Source organism: Panthera onca, chromosome A2 (genome assembly GCF_046562875.1).
Source record: "Panthera onca isolate mPanOnc1 chromosome A2, mPanOnc1 haplotype 2, whole genome shotgun sequence".
In the NCBI taxonomy this organism is placed as follows: domain Eukaryota; kingdom Metazoa; phylum Chordata; class Mammalia; order Carnivora; family Felidae; genus Panthera; species Panthera onca.
In genome coordinates, this window is record NC_138340.1 from 76,797,155 (window position 1) to 76,818,130 (window position 20,976).

The following is a 20,976-nucleotide window of genomic DNA, read 5'->3' on the forward strand; positions in this document are numbered from 1 at the left end:
TGACTAAGAATTTCTACCCCCAAGCTGGCTTTCACAGGAATTTGAGGGTCAGATTCACACTACCTGTGTGGCCCCCCACAACCTAAGCTGAAAATGTCCCTTAAGGTGGTCCTGGGCTGCCCTCAGATGCCTGGCAGAGACAAACAAGGGAATTCACCTTAAAACAAAGACTCAAAAAAAATTCTCCCCAAACACATAAAAGAACAAATTGCCTGCCTCAAGCAAGAGTCATCAGAAATAGTAAACAACAGAATCAGAACACAAGAGACTGGGGATATACCATCATTGGATACAGAATACAAAATCATAATGTTTATTATGCTTGGGAAAATCAAAGAAGGCATGAAAGGACGACCAAAGAATGAGATACAAGAGATAACAGGGGCGTCTGGGTGGCTCAGTCGGTTGAGTATCCAACTCTTAATTTTTAATTTCGGCTTAGGTCATGATCCCAGGGTCGTGGGATTGAGCCCCGGGCTGAGCATGAAGCCTGCGTAAGACTCTCTCTCTTCCCCTCTCCCCGACTCACGCTCTCTCACTCCAAAAAAATAAATAAATAAAAAGGATATAACAGATGACCAGTCAGATTTGACTTCTATATATGACAAATGTAGTCACAGAAATAAGAAACAAGTATAAGATGTTCATTATTGTTTGTAAGGGGGAAAAAAATTAGAAGCCACCTGCAATAAATAACCGGAGAATAGGAATATCAATTGTATATCCGAACAATGGAATGCTTTAAATTGCTAAAACGGAATAAACAAGAGCTATGCAAACTAGCCAAGATGAAGTATACAAGCATAACTTTGAATTAAAAATTTAAGGTGCAGAAAGAGACAGTATCATTTATTTGTATACAGTTAAAAAAAAAAAGAAATACCACAGGTGTTAAAAATACCGACTTTGTAATAGTAAAAAAGCATGTAGAAATACACGGGGTGACGCATGTTAGATTCAGGAAAGTGGTTCCCTTTAGGGGGACAGAAGGGATGGGATGAGGGTCTTCACTCACTGGCAAGCGCTTTATTCTTAAACGGGCTGGAAAGTGCGTAGATACGGGTCATATTTGCTTTCACACCCACGCGTATGTCTAGGAATATTTTATTACAACTTTCTTTTGGGTGGAACTGAAAAACTGAAGGAATGATTTACTTTCCCTTCACACCTAGCTTATTTTCTGAAGGGCATAATTAGATCATTTGTTTTTGTGTGGTTTGTTACACGAAGAGACTTTCTCCTTTCTGGTCTTTCAATCGACAACAGGCTGAAAAGGAAGCCAAGGACACCGAGAACAAGCTGGACTCAGCAAAGCAGCAGTCAGTGCTGGAAGCTGGACTCTCCCAGCTGCGGACCACGTTGCAAAGGAACAGGGGGCGAGCGGCCCGCGTGAGAGCTCAGGCTGCATCGGCCCAACGCCAAGCTGGGGGCCTTGAACAGGTCAGTGGCCCCACCAGTGCCACCAAGAGCAGACAGTGCTTCTTTGAAGGATAATCCTTTAACCCCACCTCATGGTGCCATTTGTCAGCAGTTCCCTTAGTGCTGGACCCTGCTCAGTGGTGTGTGTTAGTCGGGATTCCCATGGGCATGAAGGCTCTTCTGTAACGGAGGGCTGTCTCCGGGAAGACAAACGTCCTTTGACCATCCTAGGAGTGTTTCCTCCCCCTCATCTACTCCTCCTAGTACTTCTAGTGGTTTCCTGGTCTATTTTTCCCTCCCTTCCAAACATTCACAGTCTGTGCCGTGGGTCTATCTTGGGCGTATTTACCCTTTACTCTAGATAAATCACATAACCTATAATGAAAACAAGTGAAAGTCACCTGCCAAAGAGAATAGATCATGTTACAAAAGTCAGAGTGAGTTAATTAAACAGTTGTGGAAAATACCCTACTAATCTAGTTTGCTGAAAGAAACTATCAACTCATTTTCTTAGCAGGATATCTCTGGTTGGCTGCATTAATAGAGTAGCTTACACAAAGGAAAGATGTTCAAGTGTTTTTACAATTAGTCGGTTCTCTTGCTTTTAATTTCTAATGGGCAGGGTCACTCCCCCCTCGCCCCGCCCCCCACTTGGGACTTGAGCACACTTTCTATGAACAGAAGTGGAGAAAGGTACTTCCCGCCCACCCCCTCCCCATCTCCATGGGGCCTTCCTGGCCTTCACTCATCTATTTAACATTCTAGACTGTCAGCCACGCAAGCTGACCCCAGAGATGTCCATTCTAACACTGAGGGAGCTCTGGACACTAACACATATATACTTCGCTTCCTGCCTCATTTCTCTCTTACCTATTTGCCAGCCAAATAACGTATCGTTGCTACTAAATCTTTGCCACTCACTCTGCCCTTCATCCTGTACAGGCAGCTGTCTGATCCAGCTGAACCAAAGATTTGTCAAAGGCAGGATCGCGTCAGTTCTGTCCTCTGTATCTCCCACCTTAGCTAGTTTAGCACAAACAATCGGTGCTTCCTAAATCATTGCCTTAACATGGAATTAACATTGCTATTTTGTAACCAAGCAGTTTTATGTTTAATTAGCTAAAGCTGAGGATTTTTTTTCAGTCTAAAAAAAAAAACATTGCAAATAAAAGCCCTGTTGGAAATATCAGGGTGACTCCAGCATATTGATCAGATCATGGTTTCCGCTTGCACCTTTTGTGAACGGTATCAGGCAACTATCACACCCGTATACACGCTTTATAAATATTTTCTGGTGATGGGAGCGTTTCTCTGTTATAGGAGTTTGCAGAGCTAAACAACCAATATGCTGTTCTGCAGCATAAGACAAGTGCCACAGGACTGACAAAGGTAACATTAGATAAAGTGGAACAGCTGAAAGAGGCGGCAGAAAAACTGGCCATAGATACAGAAGACAAGATAAGAAGAATAGCAGGTATTTCTTCCTTTTTTGTAGCTTTCTGGAGGTCTAAGTGGCAGGTGAAATTGTCTATATTTAAAGTGTACACTGTGACAATATGATGGGCATATATGTTGTAAAATGATCGCCACAATTACGTTAATCAACAGCAGCCCGCATACTTTTTATGGTAAGAATGTTTAACCTCTACTCCTATATGCAATAGAATATTATTAACTAGACAGCGCCGCACTGACCATGCGATCCCCAGACTTTTTCATCTTAAAACTGAACCCTTTTACCAAGCTCTCCCCATTTCCCCAACCCACCAGACCCTGGCAGCCACCATTCTCTCTGCTTCTAGGAGTTCAACTTTTTTTTTTTTTTTTTTTTGGATTCCACATGAATCTATGAGTAAGATCATATAGTATTTGTCTTTCTCTCTCCAGCTTATTTTCACTTAGCATAATGTCCTCCGGGTTCATCTATGTTGTTGCAAATGGCAGAATTTCCTCCTTTTTTTATGGCTGAATTACACACACACACACACACACACATTTTCTTCATTCATTAATGGACACTCAGGTTGTTTCCATCGTTTATTTATTGTGAATAATGCTGCAATGAACATGGGAATGCAGATATCCTCTTTGAGATATGGATTTCATTTCCTTCAGAGAGATACCCAGAAAGGGGATTGCTGGATTATATGGGAGTTCTCTCTATTCTATCACATGCTCCACCAATGTGACAATAACAGAGTGCCGCACTTCCCTGGTAGAATGTATACCAATTGATCATGACACAGTTCAACCACATATGAGTCCACTGAGGAAAGGAAGGAGGAATGGGGTCAGTGCCTTGGGGACCGCAGTGTAACAAGCCACTTGCATGGTTTTACTTCAAAGGGTATCATCGAGCCTGCATTTCTGTGTTCATCAGAACAAACTGGCATGGCCTTTGGTCAACCTGAAATGCCCTTTTCCAAACCCACTGTTTCTCAACCCAGGGTGATTTTATCTCCTTCCCTGGGGACAAAAACATCTGAAAACATTTCTGCTTGTCACACCTAGGGGGTTCCACCGGCATCTAGTGGATGGGGGCCGGGGGCACAGGTAATCATTCCATGATGCACAGGACAGCCCCACAGTGAACAATTATTTTACCCAGAGAATCAGTAGTGTGGATGTTGAGAAACTTGAAACACCCCGTCCTTACCTATGCTTCCTATTTTCCCCTCTCATGCAAATAACTGTTTTGGAGTCCATATGATCTAGACCCCAAGGCACTGGTCATCCTACAGAGATCTGTAGGCAGCATTCTAGAAGGAATCATAGTCCAGACAAGGATTTTGATCAAAAATGGACATTTAGATGCGCACAAAGTGTAGTAAATACAGAATGCATACAGTCAGAAAGTTCATCAGAATCTTCTTCCCCTACAACTTGTACTCATGGTTTTTCTAGGCAGTCATCATGCCCTTAACTGCTTCTAAATCATCAAGAAATACCAAATGATGAGTGGTCTAGTTTCACTTTTGGTTGTATTTGTATTGTCTCCAAAACTTTAAAGTGAATCATATTCATTTGGAATGTAAATAACTCTCAAAATATTCAAACAACCGAGACTCCTCCTGTATAATGCTTCTTTGTTATAAAATGAGTCTTTGGCCTTAGAATCACTTATATTCCCACTATGACAGGGAACAAAATGAGAACACACCATTAGTGTGGGCCAAAGTCAGGAAAAATACATCCCACCCTGTTACCATTCATTATCTCTGGGGAGGGGGAGAGTAAAGAGGAAAACGCTACTTTTTCTATTAATGTAATTGTTTATATAATTTACATCTTTTACATTTATGTAATTTACACAGTTTTCACTTTCCATATTTTCCTAACAATTTTGAGAAGAAATTAACTAGGAAAGAGTCAAAAAGACAGAGCAGTTTTTATTGTGCCCTCCATAAGCAATACCATGAAAATCAGTTGCTGTTATTCATACAACTTCGTCCTTACTGTAGGAGCAAAAACGTGGGGAGAACATTTTCTGTCTTGTGTTTTATGTTGAGGCCCAAACTGTTTCCACGTATTCCCATAGCCTCAAACTCTCAACAGTTTTTGAAATTCGCTTGGAAGAGAAGTTAGGGGCCTTCTAAGAGAAGTCTAAAATAACACACTCCACTTTCTTGGCTCTGTTTTGAGAGCTGTTTTGACAGCTCAACAAGGTAGGAAAAGAAGACATTGGTTTGGCCACCTTCCTGATTCTGCCACTCGAGAAGGGTCTGAACCCCAACAGCTGTGCTCTGGTCGTACCTGTTAGGAAGAAGTACCCATGGGACCCCAGAAGGGAGCCCTTATTTACGTTGGTAGGGTCAAGGTTGAGTGAGAATGGACCCCAGTCCACAGCCAGGGTCCCTTTATAGTCCTTTGTGTCATTCAGGGTCCCAGCGAGAAATAGGAAGCACACCTGGATAGAATTCTGGATTTTATATATATATATATATATATATATATATATATATATATATATTAATGTTTATTTCTGAGAGAGAGAGAGAGAGACAGAGCATGAGTGGGGGAAGGGCAGAGAGAGAGGGAGACACAGAATCTGAAGCAGGCTCCAGGTTCTGTCTGAGCCGTCAGCACAGAGCCTGACACGGGGCTCAAAGCCATGAACCGCAAGACCATGACCTGAGCTGAAATCGGATGCTTAACTGACTGAGCCACCCAGATGCCCCTGGATCGCATACTTATAAACAGAGTGGGCTCTGTTATCTATTTGTTGTGTAACAAAGCACTCCCAAATTTAAGGGCTTAACACAGCAGCCATGCATTATTTTTCTGTGGCTTTCTGCGTAGCTGTTCTGTGGGTCTGTCCTGAGTTCTTCAAGCAGGTGCTCTCAGCTCCTGGGTCAGCTGGCTGGTCTGCCCGGGGCCGGGCTTGACTGAGATGCTGGACCGTTTTCTCCAGGGTCTTTTATCCCAGGCTGCCTTACGGCTGCTTGTATTGAATTCCATGAGAATGAGCACAGAAACTGCAAGGCCCCTGTGGTCCTGTACGTTTCTTTCCCTTCATACTGGTCAAAACAACATGCGGTGCTGGACCTGGTTTGAGGGGGGAGGGCAGATAGCCTCTGCTTCTTGATAGGAGGAACTCTAAAAACCACCCAGGAATTCAGAGAATCTGCTAAGGGTGTGGAGGTACCTGGTGACAGGCAGCAATGAGAAGCCATCAGTGTCCCTGGGCCTGAAGGGGCAGGGGAAGCAGGAGGGCCAGAGCCCTGAAGTAGCTCTATGAAGGCTGGAGTCAGAGGCGGGGGGGCCACCTTTGCAGGCTGGGCGGACAGATGCATAAACTGCCAGAAGCCTGCTTCTCCACGGGGACCGTCTGCTCGCCCGCCCCCTCCCCCTACCATCACTTCCCAGAACTGTCCAGGGGCCAAGTGTGAATGAGACCCAGAGATCAAGGGAGCCAGATGATGTCACCCACTGAGGCCAGCTTTCCAGGACAGAGCAGGACGGAGAATGGATGTGGTCAGGCAAACGAGGAGTAACCCGCATAGCCTCACTCACTTATGTGGCGGAAACAGAGGGGGCTTTTCTCCTTTTAGAACAAATCCCCTACCAGTGCTGGATCTCCTTTTCATTCCCAAGTGACCTGTATTTAAGTTTCTAGAGACAGAATGCTCGCCACCTTCCATAACAGCTCTTTCTTTGAACAGCTGCGACTGCTAGAAAGTTCTTTATAAATCAGACAAAATCTTCCTTCCTGGAACTTTCACCTGCTGGTTTCATTCTGTTTCCTCAGGATGACAAAAAACACCCACATTTCAGATGTCTTCAGCACTCTGGTTCCTTCCTCTAGACACACGCTCCAGGCTAGTGTGACAATTCCCCCAGGCCACCCGATCACCCAGGTGTGATCTGTCCAGGTGAAGCAGGACATTTATTTTCCTTCTTTAAGAAGTTCCTCATCAGGGGCGCCTGGGTGGTTCAGTCAGTTGAGCACCTGACTTCGGCTCAGGTCACGATCTCACGGTTTGTGAGTTCCAGCCCCATTTGGGGCTCTGTGCTGACAGCTCAGAGCCTGGGGTCTGCTTCCGATTCTCTGTCTCCCTCGGTCTCTGCCCCTCCCCCACTCACCCTCTGTCTCTCTCACTCTCGAAAATAAACATTAAAATTAAAAAAAAAAGTGAAGTTAAAACAGCAAGAACAAACATTTGGAAATATGCACCAAATCAAATCAAGGCTCATCATTTGTCTTTTTCATTTCTAATGAATTCTAACTCGTTTTAGACTGACATTGATAAATGCCATTAGATAGAAACTACTTTTTAGACAAAAATATCAACTTTTCTGCCCTGATTTGTGTGAAAACCTCAAGAAGTCTGGTGAAAATAAACATTTTGTCCGTGGAATCAAAACGCAAAGCTAAATACATCTTTAAGAGACCCGTAAATCCCTGTGTAAGGTATAAGGCGGGTATCCAGTTTCCAAACCAGACCAAAACCAAATACATCCTGTACTTCATTTTCTTGTTTCAGATTTAGAAAAGAAGATCCAAGATTTGAATCTGAGTAGACAAGAAAAAGCTGACCAACTGAAAGAGTTGGAAGATCAAGTTGTTGCCATTAAAAATGAGATTGTTGAGCGAGAAAATAAATACGCTGCTTGCTACAGTTAGGCAGAGGGGAAGTACGAATCACCTGTGCCTTCTTTTCTGGCTTCTGACAAGTAAACCTGAGGAGGTGTGCTGAACGTGAGAAACAGGAATGGTCAGTCCTGCCTGCCTCCCCGTCCCGAGCCTGGTCCTTGCCAGAGATCTGAGCTGGGCCCAGGCAATGCTGTTCCGCATGGAATAGAAAGGGGGAAGCAGAGAAATCGCCTCTGGCTTGAGAAACCTTTCCTCTTGCCTTCCTTTCTCTTTCATAACCTAAAAATAATTTGTTACATATGGCAAGCACAAATCTAAATAAGTATTCTATTTACTAATCATCATTTCAGTCAAGTGAAACTAAATGTGAAATGACTTGCTAGGGGCTGGGGGACAAGGGGAAAAGTGTTACTAATCAGTGGGCATAAAGTTCCAGTGAAGCAACGTGAATACGTTCTAGAGTTCTGCCTTACATTACACGTAAGTCAAGGATAACGTATTGCACACTTACAAGTGTGTTAAGAAGGTAGATCTCACGGTGCCTGCGTGGCTCAGTCGGTTGGGCATCCAACTCTTGATTTCAGCTCAGGTCATGATCTCATGGTTTGTGAGATCCAGTCCCACGTCAGGCTACCCATTAGCAGTGTGGAGCCTGCTTGGGATTCTCTCTCTCCCTCTCCCTCTCTGCTTTTTCTCTGCTTGTGCTCTCTCTCTCACTCTCAAAATAAATAAATAAACTTAAAAAAAAAAAAAAAGAAGGTAGATCTCATATTAAATGTTCTTACCACAATAAAGTAAAATAAATTTAAGCAAATGAAGTTAAAATAAGTCAATGTCTCTAACACTAGAATGGAATAAATCTGGATGGCATGTGCTAGCTTGTCCTGTATTTGATTTTTATTTGGATTTGCGCTATGTACGAAACTATCACTCTATCGTGAGTAAAATGCATAGAATTCAAAATGTAATTAAAAAAATTTTTTTTTACATTTATTTTTTTTTTGAGAGACAGAGACAGAGCACAAGCAGGGGAGGGACAGAGAGAGAGGGAGACATAGAATCTAAAGCAGGCTCCAGGCTCTGAGCTGTCAGCACAGAGCCCGAAGCAGGGCTCGAACCCATGAACCGTGAGATCATGACCTGACCTGAGCCGAAGTCAGATGCTTAACCGACCGAGCCACCCGGGCGCCCCCAAAATGTAATTTTTATACCCGCTTCCCTACATATCCATTCTCTCAACCAAAGAATTCCACCCTCCCCAAATGGCATTGGAACAATATTCAAAAAGATAAATATTGAACTACTTTTCATAATTTGTCTGTAAGCATTTTTGCTGCAAAATCTGATTTTTGAAAGAGTAGCAATCCTGCTGTTATTGTTTGGTATGAAAGATCGGGTTGTCTCATTTCCAATTAGGTCTATGAGTCCACGTTAACTTGTTTTGCATGTCTGCTATATAACAGAGCACAGTGCTTCTATTTGTGAAAGTTGTCCTTCAGCAGGGTTATTTTAAGGGAATCTAGCCCCTCATTTTTGCATAAGAAATAATGGACACTGACACTGCCATATGAAAGAGGAAAGCAGCTGGAACCATGTCCCTTAAAGACTGACTCATAAAAACTGGATTTAAACATTTAACGAAGGGGGCTTTAGGATTACATAGAATTATGACATTTCTTAAAACATAGATTATTTAGGAAAATTGCAGTTTCCCGGGAGATCCTGAAGAATGGAATGACATTTTTCTACCGGAAAGACCCCCCAGAAATCTCTCTTGAAACATGATTGTAATGTTCTTACACTTTTGGAAACTTCTACAAAAACAAATGACACACGGAGTTGAACACTAGACTGTCACAATGTCTATGTTGTTTGCTCCAACGTACAGAGTGGAACACACTCCAGCTTTCCCACCAGGACACTGACTTCCACCTTTGAATGGGTGGTTGACTTTCCAAGCATGGGTATCTGTCTGCAACAGCAACACTCAACCGTTTTACCTTTTTAGTGGTTGGAGACTATGCAAGTACCAGCCAGAGAGTGTGGAAAGGGTTGAAGAGGAAGGAGTTTCTGTCTTCTGACCAGGAGGCTATTGAGGTCACCCCGGGCAGCGAATTCCCCAGCGCTGAGGAAAGCACGGGAATCAAGTGCAAGGGCAAGATAAACCCACCATCTCTCCTCCAGGCCTCCGGGGATGAGGGATCCCGGTTGGAGGAGGTTAGGAAGTATGTGATGTATTTTGGAAAGACTGTAATCAAAAAGTGGTTATGCTTTCTAAACTTTGGTGTTTAATAAGCCTTGGTTATCTTAAAAAAATGGGCATATGCAAAAAATCTTCTTCCTGAAATAAATCATTTGTAACTTGTATTGTTTGCTGTATCGGTTGTTCAAGAAGTGACCCAGGCAAAGATTCGGTGAAACGGTATCTTTTATATGTTGCAGAGTCACCTGAAAATGTGTGGCAAGATCTACTGTAAGACTTAGTTGAACCTGCATATTAAGAAAATAATCTTGGGGCGCCCGGGAGGCTCAGTCAGTTAAGCGTCCGACTTCAGCTCAGGTCATGATCTCACGGTCCGTGAGTTCGAGCCCCGCGTCGGGCTCTGGGCTGATGGCCCAGAGCCTGGAGCCTGCTTCCAATTCTGTGTCTCCCTCTCTCTCTGCTCCTCCCCCGTTCATGCTCTGTCTCTCTCTGTCTCACAAATAAACGTTAAAAAAAAATTAAAAAAAAAAAAAGAAAGTAATCTTAAACAGAGGGGCAGAAAAGCTTTGTGAATAATTTGTTATAACACTCCTTATATTAAAAATGCGAAGAATCCAAATAACCAACAATAAAAGACCAGTTAAATATTATGATTTTACCAGTCTGGTTCTTGGATGCAAACATTGAAAACCAACACGAGCTCATCATGCAGGAAACGGCTTTATTTAAACGTAATCTAACAGCACATAAAATGGGAGAAATGGCTGGAGAGACTGCAACCAAGGACAATTATGCCTCTGGGAACACGTCTGAGGTCACACTCCCGGAAATCCCGGGTGAGGATGCTAATGCTGTCCCTACTGGACATTCTAACCATCTAGTTAATTCTCCACTGTCTTGCATCTTGCATCATTCTCTCATGACTCAACATCCCTGGGAACACTTTCCAGCCTGAGCCTCTTCATGTGCCCTGGCCACCAGAGAGAAGAGAGAATGTCCGCCTCCTTTAGCTTGGGTAGTAGGAGGGGGGTTTCGCCTCCACCAGTCTCTGGAATCTTACAAGGTAGGAAGTATTTTGTTGCCAAGCATCAAAAAATTATAAATTTCCATTATAATCTGACTCTTCCTAATATCATGATGCATTCTTCATCCCCCTTTTGATTCTAAAACCAAAACAAATGCTTCCAGGGGCACCTGGGTGGCTCAATCGGTTAAGCATCCAACTTCCGCTCAGGTCATGATCTCTTGGTTCATGAGTTCGAGCCCTGCGTCTGGCTCTGTGCTTACAGCTCAGAGCCTGGAGCCTGCTTCAGATTCTGTGTCTCCTTCTGTCTCTGCCCCTCCCTTGCTCTCTCTCTCTCTCTCTCTCTCTCAAAAATAAACATTAAAAAAATTTAAAAACACAGATTGAGATTGCAAACTTCGTCTCTGTGACTCCTCAAGAGGATGTATTAGGATTGATGCTTTTCTTCCCTTGCTACTCATTCCACGTTCCCTCTGCCTTCAGCAAGCATCTCTTTGCCAGTTAGAGTGACCCAAACCTCCTTTCCTGAGGATTCTGTCTTTGAAGGTCCTTCAAGTACAGGGGTAGAGTGCTCTTACATTTTGCCCTTGGATGTGGCAGGACTGGATTGTGGAGATTGTAGTCACATGCCTCTAGGCTGCCACTGTGTAACAGCAGCCCTTTAAGAGTTGAGATCAAGTACCCCAATCCAAAGCATAATTCCCCCCTTTTTTAGCCTGTTTATCCTCTAACATGAGGACCCAGAAATAGCTGGGTATTGGCGTGTTTTCCAATTGAATGGTGCAACTATTGTGTCGTCTAGTAAGAACGTACTTCCTTAGAGACCAGAACCCAAAGTCAGGTATAGGAAGTAACATTTGGCCTGCGAGTCATTTGGATGTAACTGTGAACAGTGTCACACAGACTTTCACTCTCTGTTGGTTTTAGATCCATGTATACTGCATAGGAGAAGGCTCCATCAGCTTTCATGGAAGCAGGCATGGCTCTGTCTGGCATCCGCATGAATACATTTTCTTTTTTTTTAAAGTTTATTTATTTATTTTGAGATGGGGGGCTGTGAGAGAGGGGGAGGGGCAGAGAGAGAGAAGAGAGAGAGAATCCCAAGCAGGGTCCGCACTGTCAGCGCAGAGCCCGATGTGGGGCTCAAACTCACAAACCGCGAGATCATGACCTGAGCCGAAGTTGGATGCTCAACTGACTGAGCCACCCCAACATGATATACATTTTCTTTGCCTTGGTTACAATTTTTCTAATTGTTTCCTATATTTGAGCTGACTGAACGCTACATCTACCCAGCAGTGGGAAGTCTCTTGAGGTGTGTGAGGGACCAGTAAGAGAGAAGTCTAGATGAATTCTGTGCATCTCAGAGCAGGGGTTGAGTGAAGGGCAGGAGACAGCCAAGACTGAGACCCAGAGTAGTGGCCGGGCTTATAGAGACTGGGACCGGCAAGACCCAATAACAGGGCAGCAGACAGGATCTAAGACTCTGAATGTGGAAGGGAGAGCAAGATGGTGGACAGCGCACTGGGTAGGTCACACACGGTGTGGGTCAGAGGTCAGAAACATTTGTAAACCAGCTAGTCTCAGCAGAAAATCATTACGGAATGGGAATGCAATCTGGTGCAACCACTCTGGAAAACAGTATGGAAGTTCCTCAAAAAACTAAAAATAGAACTTCCCTACGACCCAGCAATTGCACTACTAGGCATTTATCCAAGGGATACAGGTGTGCTGTTTCAAAGGGACACACGCACCCCAATGTTTATAGCAGCACTATCAACAACAGCCAAAGTATGGAAAGAGCCCAAATGTCCATCGATGGATGAATGGATAAAGAAGATGTGGTGTGTGTGTATACACACAAACACACACACACACACACACACACACACAATGGAGTATTACTTGGCAATCAAAAAGAATGAAATCTTGCCATTTGCAACTACGTGGATGGAACCGGAGGGTATTATGTTAAGTGAAATTAGTCAGAGAAAGACACAAATCATATGACTTCACTCATATGAAGACTTTGAGACAAAACAGATGAACATAAGGGAAGGCAAACCAAAATAATATAAAAACAGGGAGGGGGACAAAACAGAAGAGACTCATAAATATGGAGACCAAACTGAGGGTGGCTGGAGGGGTTGTGGGAGGGGGGTGGGCTACATGGGCAAGGGGCACTAAGGAATCTACTCCTGAAATCATTGTTTCAGTATATGCTAACTAATTTGGATGTAAATTTAAAAAAATAAAAAATTAAATTAAAAAAATTAAAAAAAAATCATTATGAAAGATCAGGACACAGACCACATGAGGCAGCTGCTGTGGTCCATTAAGGAAACCACTCTATCTTCTCCTAAATTAGAAACCGATCTCAGGTGAAGGGCAGCTCAGGGCCAATAGTTACTTGCAATTAGCCCAAAACACCAAGATGCAAAAGGAAGTGAGGGGAAACCAAAAGCAGATCTTGCCAAGACCAAACAAGCCCGAGGGGGAACAGGCTAGAAATTGCTATTCAATATCCCTTCTCTCCCTTCATTCTTTCGGTAATAGGACTCCTCCACGTTTTAACTGGGTCCACGGCTGCCTAGTTCGAGAAACCGTACTTCTCAACCTCCCTTGCAGTTCAGTGTGACCATGTGACTGAATTCTGGCCAGGAGGATAGTAGGGGAGAGTGTTGTATGCAACCTCAAGGACACAACCTTAAAAGGAAGTTGTTCACCCGCTGCGGTAGGCAGAATAGTGGCCCTCAAAATGTGTCCACGTCCTAATCTCCTTAGCCTGTAACTGTTACATCATATGGCAGAGGGAAATTAGGGCTGCAGATGGAGTTGCGGTACTGACAGCTGACCCTGAAATCTGGCAATTAGCCTGGATTATCCAGGTGGGTCCAATGTAATCGTAAGAGTCCTTAAAAGTGGAAGAGGGAGGCAGAAGAGGGAGGCAGAAAAGGAATTCGGCGAGATGTCAGCATCAGGAGGGTTTGGGCTGATGTTGCTGTCCTTCAAGATGGAGGACAGGCACCATGGTGAACGTAAGTGGACCTTAGAAGCTGGAAAAAGCAAGGAAAGGGATTCTTCTCCACTGCCTCCAGAAAAGAGCACAGCTATGCACGCCACACTTTGATTTTAGCCCAGTGAGATGTGTACCAGACGTCTAACCTATAAAAATGTAAGCTAAACATGCCCTTTTAAGCTACTATGTTTGTGGTAACTGGTTCTAGCAGCAACAGGAAACTAATACAGTCTCCATTTCTTTTTCCCCTTCAAGTGGGTTGGAATACGGTGAGCCAGGTATAACCCTGTAGATGAGGATCATACTGGTGGGAAAAAAAACAAAAGAAACTTAAGTCCCTAATTGACTAGCAGTCAGGGTTCCGGCATGATGCAGAGGGTACAAGCGGGTACCGTTTCATCAGGGAATGGTGGACAAAGATGTGGTCAGAGTGGAGGAAAACTATAAAAGGACAGCATGAGACGGGGGTCATCAGCACACTTGGCCGTGGGTGAGGAAAGACGGTAACAACTGGGAATCAGAGAGCGTGTGTAGGAAGGCCGCTCACCAGGTTCCATGACCCTTGGTAAAGGGAGACAGCCAGTCATGACCACCTTGCAGAGGATGTTGGGGCATAAAGACCTGATGCCGCCCTCCCCAGTCACAGCCAGTCTCTCGTTAGTGCTTCCTGTTTGCGAAACCAAGATATCAGACTGATGCTGCCCATGTAGACCAGCCTCCTGGGGCTTAGGGGAGACACAATGACCATGTGCAGTACAGCTGTCTATGCCTGGCTCCTGTGGGCTACCTGCCAGCTTGAACTTGTACCAGATAGAAAAGCAAACCTCTCCTGTGATGTCACTAGGACCTTGGTCTCTGTGAAACAGCTGAACCAACATCCCTTTAGGATCTCTGGGACACTCGCGGAGTCCAAACCCTCCCCTGACTGCTACAACAGTCCCCTCTCTGTCCCACAGCATGGGGACAGTGGACTAAATTCTGGCCTGTCCCCTACGTGACTTCTCACGATTCACAGCCTCTCTGAATTTCATGTCCTTATTTCCTGCAGCTGTGAAATGCTAATGACTATACCTGATCTGCCTCCCACGGTCACTCACAAGGGAAAGGGCTACGAGAAGAGAAAGGTATTCCTGAAATCCTTCAGGACCTACTTCTGGTCAATCACCCCATGTATGTTACATCTCCCCTACTTCTTTCTAGTGGCTCCTAGAGTGAGCGCTGGCTTTCTTGAAAGTCCCATTGTTGTCGGTCTGCCAAATCTGATTTTTCCGTGAGGAAAACCTCCCTTCAGCCAAAGTCCTTCTCTTCTCTGGCCTAGCTGAAAACACTTTCTCTGAAATGTCCTCTTACACTGCCTGTTCGCTGATAAGCCTTATCTAACCAGATAGCAAGTTCCGTGAGGACACAGAACATATGTTCAGCCACTTCTATAGCCTTTATAGAACTTAGCACAGAGTGAAACATGCTAAATACTTGTGCACTTACGTATTCCATAAATCGACTCCCAATTGTTGCAAATCAGACAGTCCTCGGACCATCCCTGAATGAAAATGTTTTCCGCTGCAACATGAAACTGGCTTACCATGTGGGTTGGCCCCTCTAAAAATGTAACTGAGAACAATGCAAGTCTTTAGCTCCATATTTAGAGGGGGAAAATGTCCACTGGGAATTGAGTACATGCATAGGACAAAAGAAATCCTTTTCTCCCATCCCTCCCGCTCTCTGTAACTGACACCCTATAGCAGCTATTGAAAATCCCCTCCTTTCTCTGGAAAAAGTCTCCACCGGAAAAACCCTCCCCCCCCCCCCCCCAAGCAAGGTCCCTGCTCTTTCCTCTCAAATCTGGTTCTTCCCCCTGCATTTGGACACTCTCGCCTTTCCTTGGCCATGGATGTTTGTTTACAAGATTGTTGATATTTTCCAAGCCACAGGGCCATAAATTGGAGTGCACCACTCCCAAATGAAGGTCATGGCCTCACAGACAGGCGACAGCTACAATTCCCAGGCAGAGCTTCCTGAGCCAAAATGAAGGACAGCTTTGCGTTGCATTCAATTAGGCTTTGTATAGAAAAAGCGACTGCTAAGTGGCTAAGCAGAAAGCCTTAACACATTTGAAAACATTTTTATGTGTTCATAAAACATATATTTATACAACATAAAGGTTTATATATTTATGTATATTTAAGATTTATGCAAAGTTTATGTAAAGACAGCTACAATTCTTAGGTTCCTCAGTAATCCTTAGCCATTCAACAAACTAGTTGAATCAAACCCTCCTGTGTGCAAACCCTCACACATACATACCCATTCTTCTTCCTCCCTTGCCAACAATCCCCACCCCTCCCGCAAAATAAACCTGAACAGAAGTTTTTTTTCATCACTTTATATTCCTCACTGAAAGTTCTTTGCCAGCCCTGAATCTCCTGCTTCAGAGAAGTGACAAACTTTGGTGACCAAAGTTTTCACAGGCTCTTTCCATTATAAGCATTAAAGCTTTTAGGAACAGAGATGCCTGCTTACAATTTACCAGAAGACTGCTCCGTTTGTTCTCTCCTGTTTCCTTCCCTCAAGGTTCTGTTTCTTCTCTTGAGAGAGAGAAAGAGAGCAAGAGAGCGCGCGAGTAAGCATTTTTTTCCCTCTCCCTCCAACATAAAGCAGATGAAGGATGACTTCTCTTAACACCTGCTCATCTATCAGCATCTAGCTTTTCTCTTCTGGGAAAGAGCTTGAAACTACATATAATCTTTAGTTTTACTCGTTAAATGCTCTGAGTGGCCATTCTAGAGGGCTCCTTGTGCCCTACCAACCTGTCTGACTCAGCCTGCTAACTGAACAAACTTTGACACAAAACAGGTTTATCACAGCCTCTAATTAAACATATTAATCAGAATGCACAGGATTTTGAAGATGGTTTTCTTCATGTTCATATAAATTACGTGCTTTTTGTTTTTAAAGGTTAGCTGTTTGATTCATAGCCATGTCTAACGTGACATACCTCCATACTTCTTTGACAAACACGGAAGTCTAGGAAATAGAGGGCTGGCTACACTTTATCTCCCATTTACCAGCTGGTAATAGACTAAGTTTACTGCAAAGTTCTCTTGCTCTCCCTCCCAAGAATTAAAATCTAGTCATTAGTACGGTTACTTGCTTGCAGGGAAGACTTGGAAATAGATCACAAAACATTTACAGTAAAAAAGAAAAATTAAAATCTACCAGTGGAAGGTATTCCCTGTAAAGGACTGTCCAAAAAGTACTACATGGAACTGGGCAAACCCTTAGAGATGCTAGCTACGGACATCTCTCTGGGGCTGTGGCATGTGATCTTCTCTCCAACCTTGCCTCTCCTTCAGGAAAAAGGTTTAGGAAAGCCAAAACGCAAGAGATTTAAAGAATTCCCATGGGGTGCCTGGGTGGCGCAGTCGGTTAAGCGTCCGACTTCACCCAGGTCACGATCTCGCGGTCCTTGAGTTCGAGCCCCGCGTCAGGCTCTGGGCTGATGGCTCGGAGCCTGGAGCCTGTTTCTGATTCTGTGTCTCCCTCTCTCTCTGACCCTCCCCCGTTCATGCTCTGTCTCTCTCTGTCCCAAAAATAAATAAAAAACGTTGAAAAAAAAACAAAACAAAAACAAACAAAAAAAAAAGAATTCCCTCCCCCTCTCCCCTCATTTTCAGAAGAGTACTGAGGTTACTTTAGCTGGGGTCACATAGCTAGTTGACAGAAATGTTAAGGCAGCCGTGATAGAAAACCTATCCCAGGACAATACTCATTCTATTGAACCCTCTTTTTTTTTTTTTTTTTTTTTTTTTTTTTTTGAGAGAGAGAGAGAGAGGGGGGGGGAGGGGGTCTGGGGAGGGGTGGAGAGAGAAGGAGATACAGAATCCAAAAACAGGCTCCAGGCTCTGAGCTGTTAGCACAGAGCCCGATGTGGGGTTCAGATCCACGAGCGTTGACATGGTGACTTGAGCCAAAGTCAGACACTCAACCTACTAAGCCACCCAGGCGTCCCTGGACCCTCTCTTTCAAGACCACTTGTTCTTTTAACTGGTCTTAGGCTCTATTAAACAGTCCATCAAATACAGTAGAACATTTTCTTAAAATTGACTACAACTTTTTATATAAATGGCCTTAGAAATTATTTCACCGAAAGTGACTCTGCTAGAAAGAAAACAAAAGTCAAAATGGGTCACCAAATAGAAATATTTTATCATTTTTTTTAAGTTTATTTAGAGAGAGCACAAGCAGGGGAGGGGCAGAGAGGGAGAGACACAGAATCACAAGCAGGCTCCGTGCTCCCAGCACAGAGCCCAGCACAGGACCTAAACCCACAAACCATGAGATTATGACCTGAGCCAAAGCCAAGAGTTGGACGCTTAACCACTGAGCCACCCAGGTACCCTGAAATACTGTATCCTTAATGTTAGTGAACAAACATGTATCCTCTTGTGGGACTAGTAGGTCTTTTAAGAACAGCCAACTAAAGGAGCATATGGTTGTCACCAAACATATTCAACAGAATTCTTTTCAGTCCTCAAAACTTCCACGTAGTTTTTAAAAATAGGGCAACAATGTACCTTACAAATAACGAGGTAGGCCAGATTTTAAGTAGTAAGTTGTATTATTTCTACAACTTATTACAATATGTGTGTATTCAACAAAATTCATTTGGTCATGTAGAAAAACAAACCCAACTACTATAGTCCATCTATAGGACATGCAACCAATTTCCAGGACTCTGTAATAACCAAACTCCTACCTAGACTCTTAGCTCTGTGAAAGTGAATATTTAACCCAAGTTGTTGTTTTTTTCCTTGACTCCCAATGGAGCTTATTAAAAGCATCACTATACTGTGAACTTTCTAGAAAGGAACAGGAATGGAAGTTTCATGGAGCCTGAAAAATCTAACAGCCAAACTAGTGTTTGAGGATTCCAGAGATTCGTACCATGGGAAGAAGCTCAAAGCTTGGAAAGGCTGTATAAACATCCCATATCTAAAGATAAACACTTGGGGATCTTTACGACACTGACGTTTAGCTTTGTGTTGGCCATACTGCATGAGGACTCACCTAGGAAAGCAAAATACTAATGGAGAAGGTCACGTATTGGGGATTAAAAGAACAATTGCTTTCATCTGGAAAGAAGTATAAACTTTATTACAGACCAATATAAAAAAGTGAATGTATTTAGATAGGATATGTTTGAAGTGGCAATTTTTCCTTTTTAAGATCCCAGTTCTTTTCTTAGCTCTTCAGACCATACCATCATGCATTCTATACAGCAGATATACAGAGATGGGTATACTAAAATTCCTCCATAACAAATTCCATTTTTCCTCTCCATCCACTTGGGAGGGCAGCTCCAACATGCAGACAACCTGAAGGATTTAAACATTTATAAACATGTGTCTTTGTCAGAAAAAAAAAAAAATCCACTCTCAACGGTGAACACAGTTTACCATATTTTGTTTGGAGCCTAACAGCAAAGGAGGCAGTTAAGAAGAATTTTAATCCTGGCTACTCTTAACATTGCAAACGCAAATTGACCATAACTGTTTCTACTCTACTCAGACTCAAGTTTGTATCAAATACCTGCATCTTTTAAGGGATAGCAGCAAGATTGATTTGTTTCTCTTCTGTTTTGACTGTGCAGAAGACAGACTTTTTTCTCAGGGATGTGAACATTGCAATACTTTGATCAAGGTTACAGAGTTTATTAAAGTGAACTTCACTTCTGCACATAAAAGTTCACTTTGGAGCAGGCGATCACAGGAAACTCTCCTAATTTTGAAATGATTTTTAGAACAAAGCCTTGACATGTTCATTACGGAGAAAACCCTAAAATAAGGGGAAACTATCATTTAAAATTTGGGGCTGTCTGTAGGCAATTCCTGTATGGTTTCCCTTTTTAATCCCTCAAGAAATATAATGTACACATAAGAGACTGTTAAAAACTGAGAACAAACTGAGGGTTGATGGGGGGTGGGAGGGAGGGCAGGGTGGGTGATGGGTATTGAGGAGGGCACCTTTTGGGATGAGCACTGGGTGTTGTATGGAAACCAATTTGACAGTAAATTTCATATATTAAAAAAAAAATAAATAAAAAAAAATAAAAATAAAAAAAAAATTAAATAAAAAAAAAAAAAAAAAGAAATATAATGTACATATATTACATTTATTTTTCATAATTGGAGCCTACTTTCTCCCAGTTATGCCCTAAAAATGGGACTGCATCTTTTTAGGGAAATGTCTAGTATTCCATTACAGGGGTCTAGCATAATTAACCTAAATGATCATCAATAGGAGGTTGGTCATTTCCAGTTTTTCTCTTATTTAAAAACAACAGTGTAAACCTCTTTATCTGCATGATTTGGCATATTTTCCCTGAGTCAAAGTTATATATAATTTAATATTTCAGATTGCCTTCCGGAAAGGCACGCTTTTACCTTTCTAGCAATCAGTTCTGTTGGTGCCCTTATGAACCTCGTTACAGATGACACGGTGAGACCTGGGGACGTTGACTTACCATTCTGTCAACAGAAACGGTGAAAAGTATGGTGCTATATATACATAGTACTAATGTATATTGGGTATGACTCATTCTGGCTGAAGAATTACCTGTGAATTATTTCTCCCCGGAAAGCACACTGGGCGTAGATCCAGGCATTTATTGAATGAACACGTTCAACAAATACCCGATGAGCTCTGTGCTCAGTGCTGGGCAAATTCGGATGCTCTCCACGCACTCGCAATTTAGCAAACACAGAAAATCTCCTACGCTAACAATCTGCTTGGTGGACATTCGTCGGATACCAGCGATGTGCTCTGTGCTGGTGCTAGGGATACAGTGCAAGAGATGAGGCGCCTGGCCTCGTGTGTGGCACAGCTGGTCCAGAACAATCTAGAAAGCTCTTTTCCAAGAGGTGTCTGTCCAAGTATTGCATCTGGGCAGTGGAAACTGAGAAGGTTCCACGTGCAAAGTACCATCAGAGCTGGACTTTGAACATAAGTAGAAGCTGTCTTGGCAGAGAAGACCGAGAAGGCATTCCAGGCAGAAGGAACTGGATGAGCCAAAAACCAGGGTTTAGCTTTTGCGAATGGTGAGTATATTCAGGCTACAGCTTGTTGGGGGGTGAGAGGCTGCTAGCTCAGAATGCAGAATTGGGAGTAATTACAAGGGGCCACATTTCGAAGAGCCTGTATTGTGTGCTAAGGCACGT

At 43.3% G+C, this 20,976-nt stretch overlaps 1 protein-coding gene and 1 long non-coding RNA gene across 3 annotated transcripts in view; one reads left to right on the top strand and one right to left on the bottom strand.

The window, feature by feature from the left end:
* Nucleotides 1-10,366, top strand: part of LAMB4 (laminin subunit beta 4) — a 112,164-nt gene extending 101,798 nt beyond the window's left edge. The window contains exons 33-35 of the mRNA XM_078442558.2: nucleotides 1,267-1,440; nucleotides 2,740-2,893; nucleotides 7,404-10,366. Of these exons, the coding sequence (XP_078298684.1) occupies nucleotides 1,267-1,440; nucleotides 2,740-2,893; nucleotides 7,404-7,543 (468 nt within the window). The 3' untranslated portion in view covers nucleotides 7,544-10,366. The remainder of the gene's footprint in view (nucleotides 1-1,266; nucleotides 1,441-2,739; nucleotides 2,894-7,403) is intronic.
* The window catches only part of LOC144615650 (uncharacterized), a 46,036-nt gene that overhangs the window by 16,808 nt on the left and 8,252 nt on the right, over nucleotides 1-20,976 (bottom strand). The gene's annotated exons all lie outside the window — the stretch shown is intronic.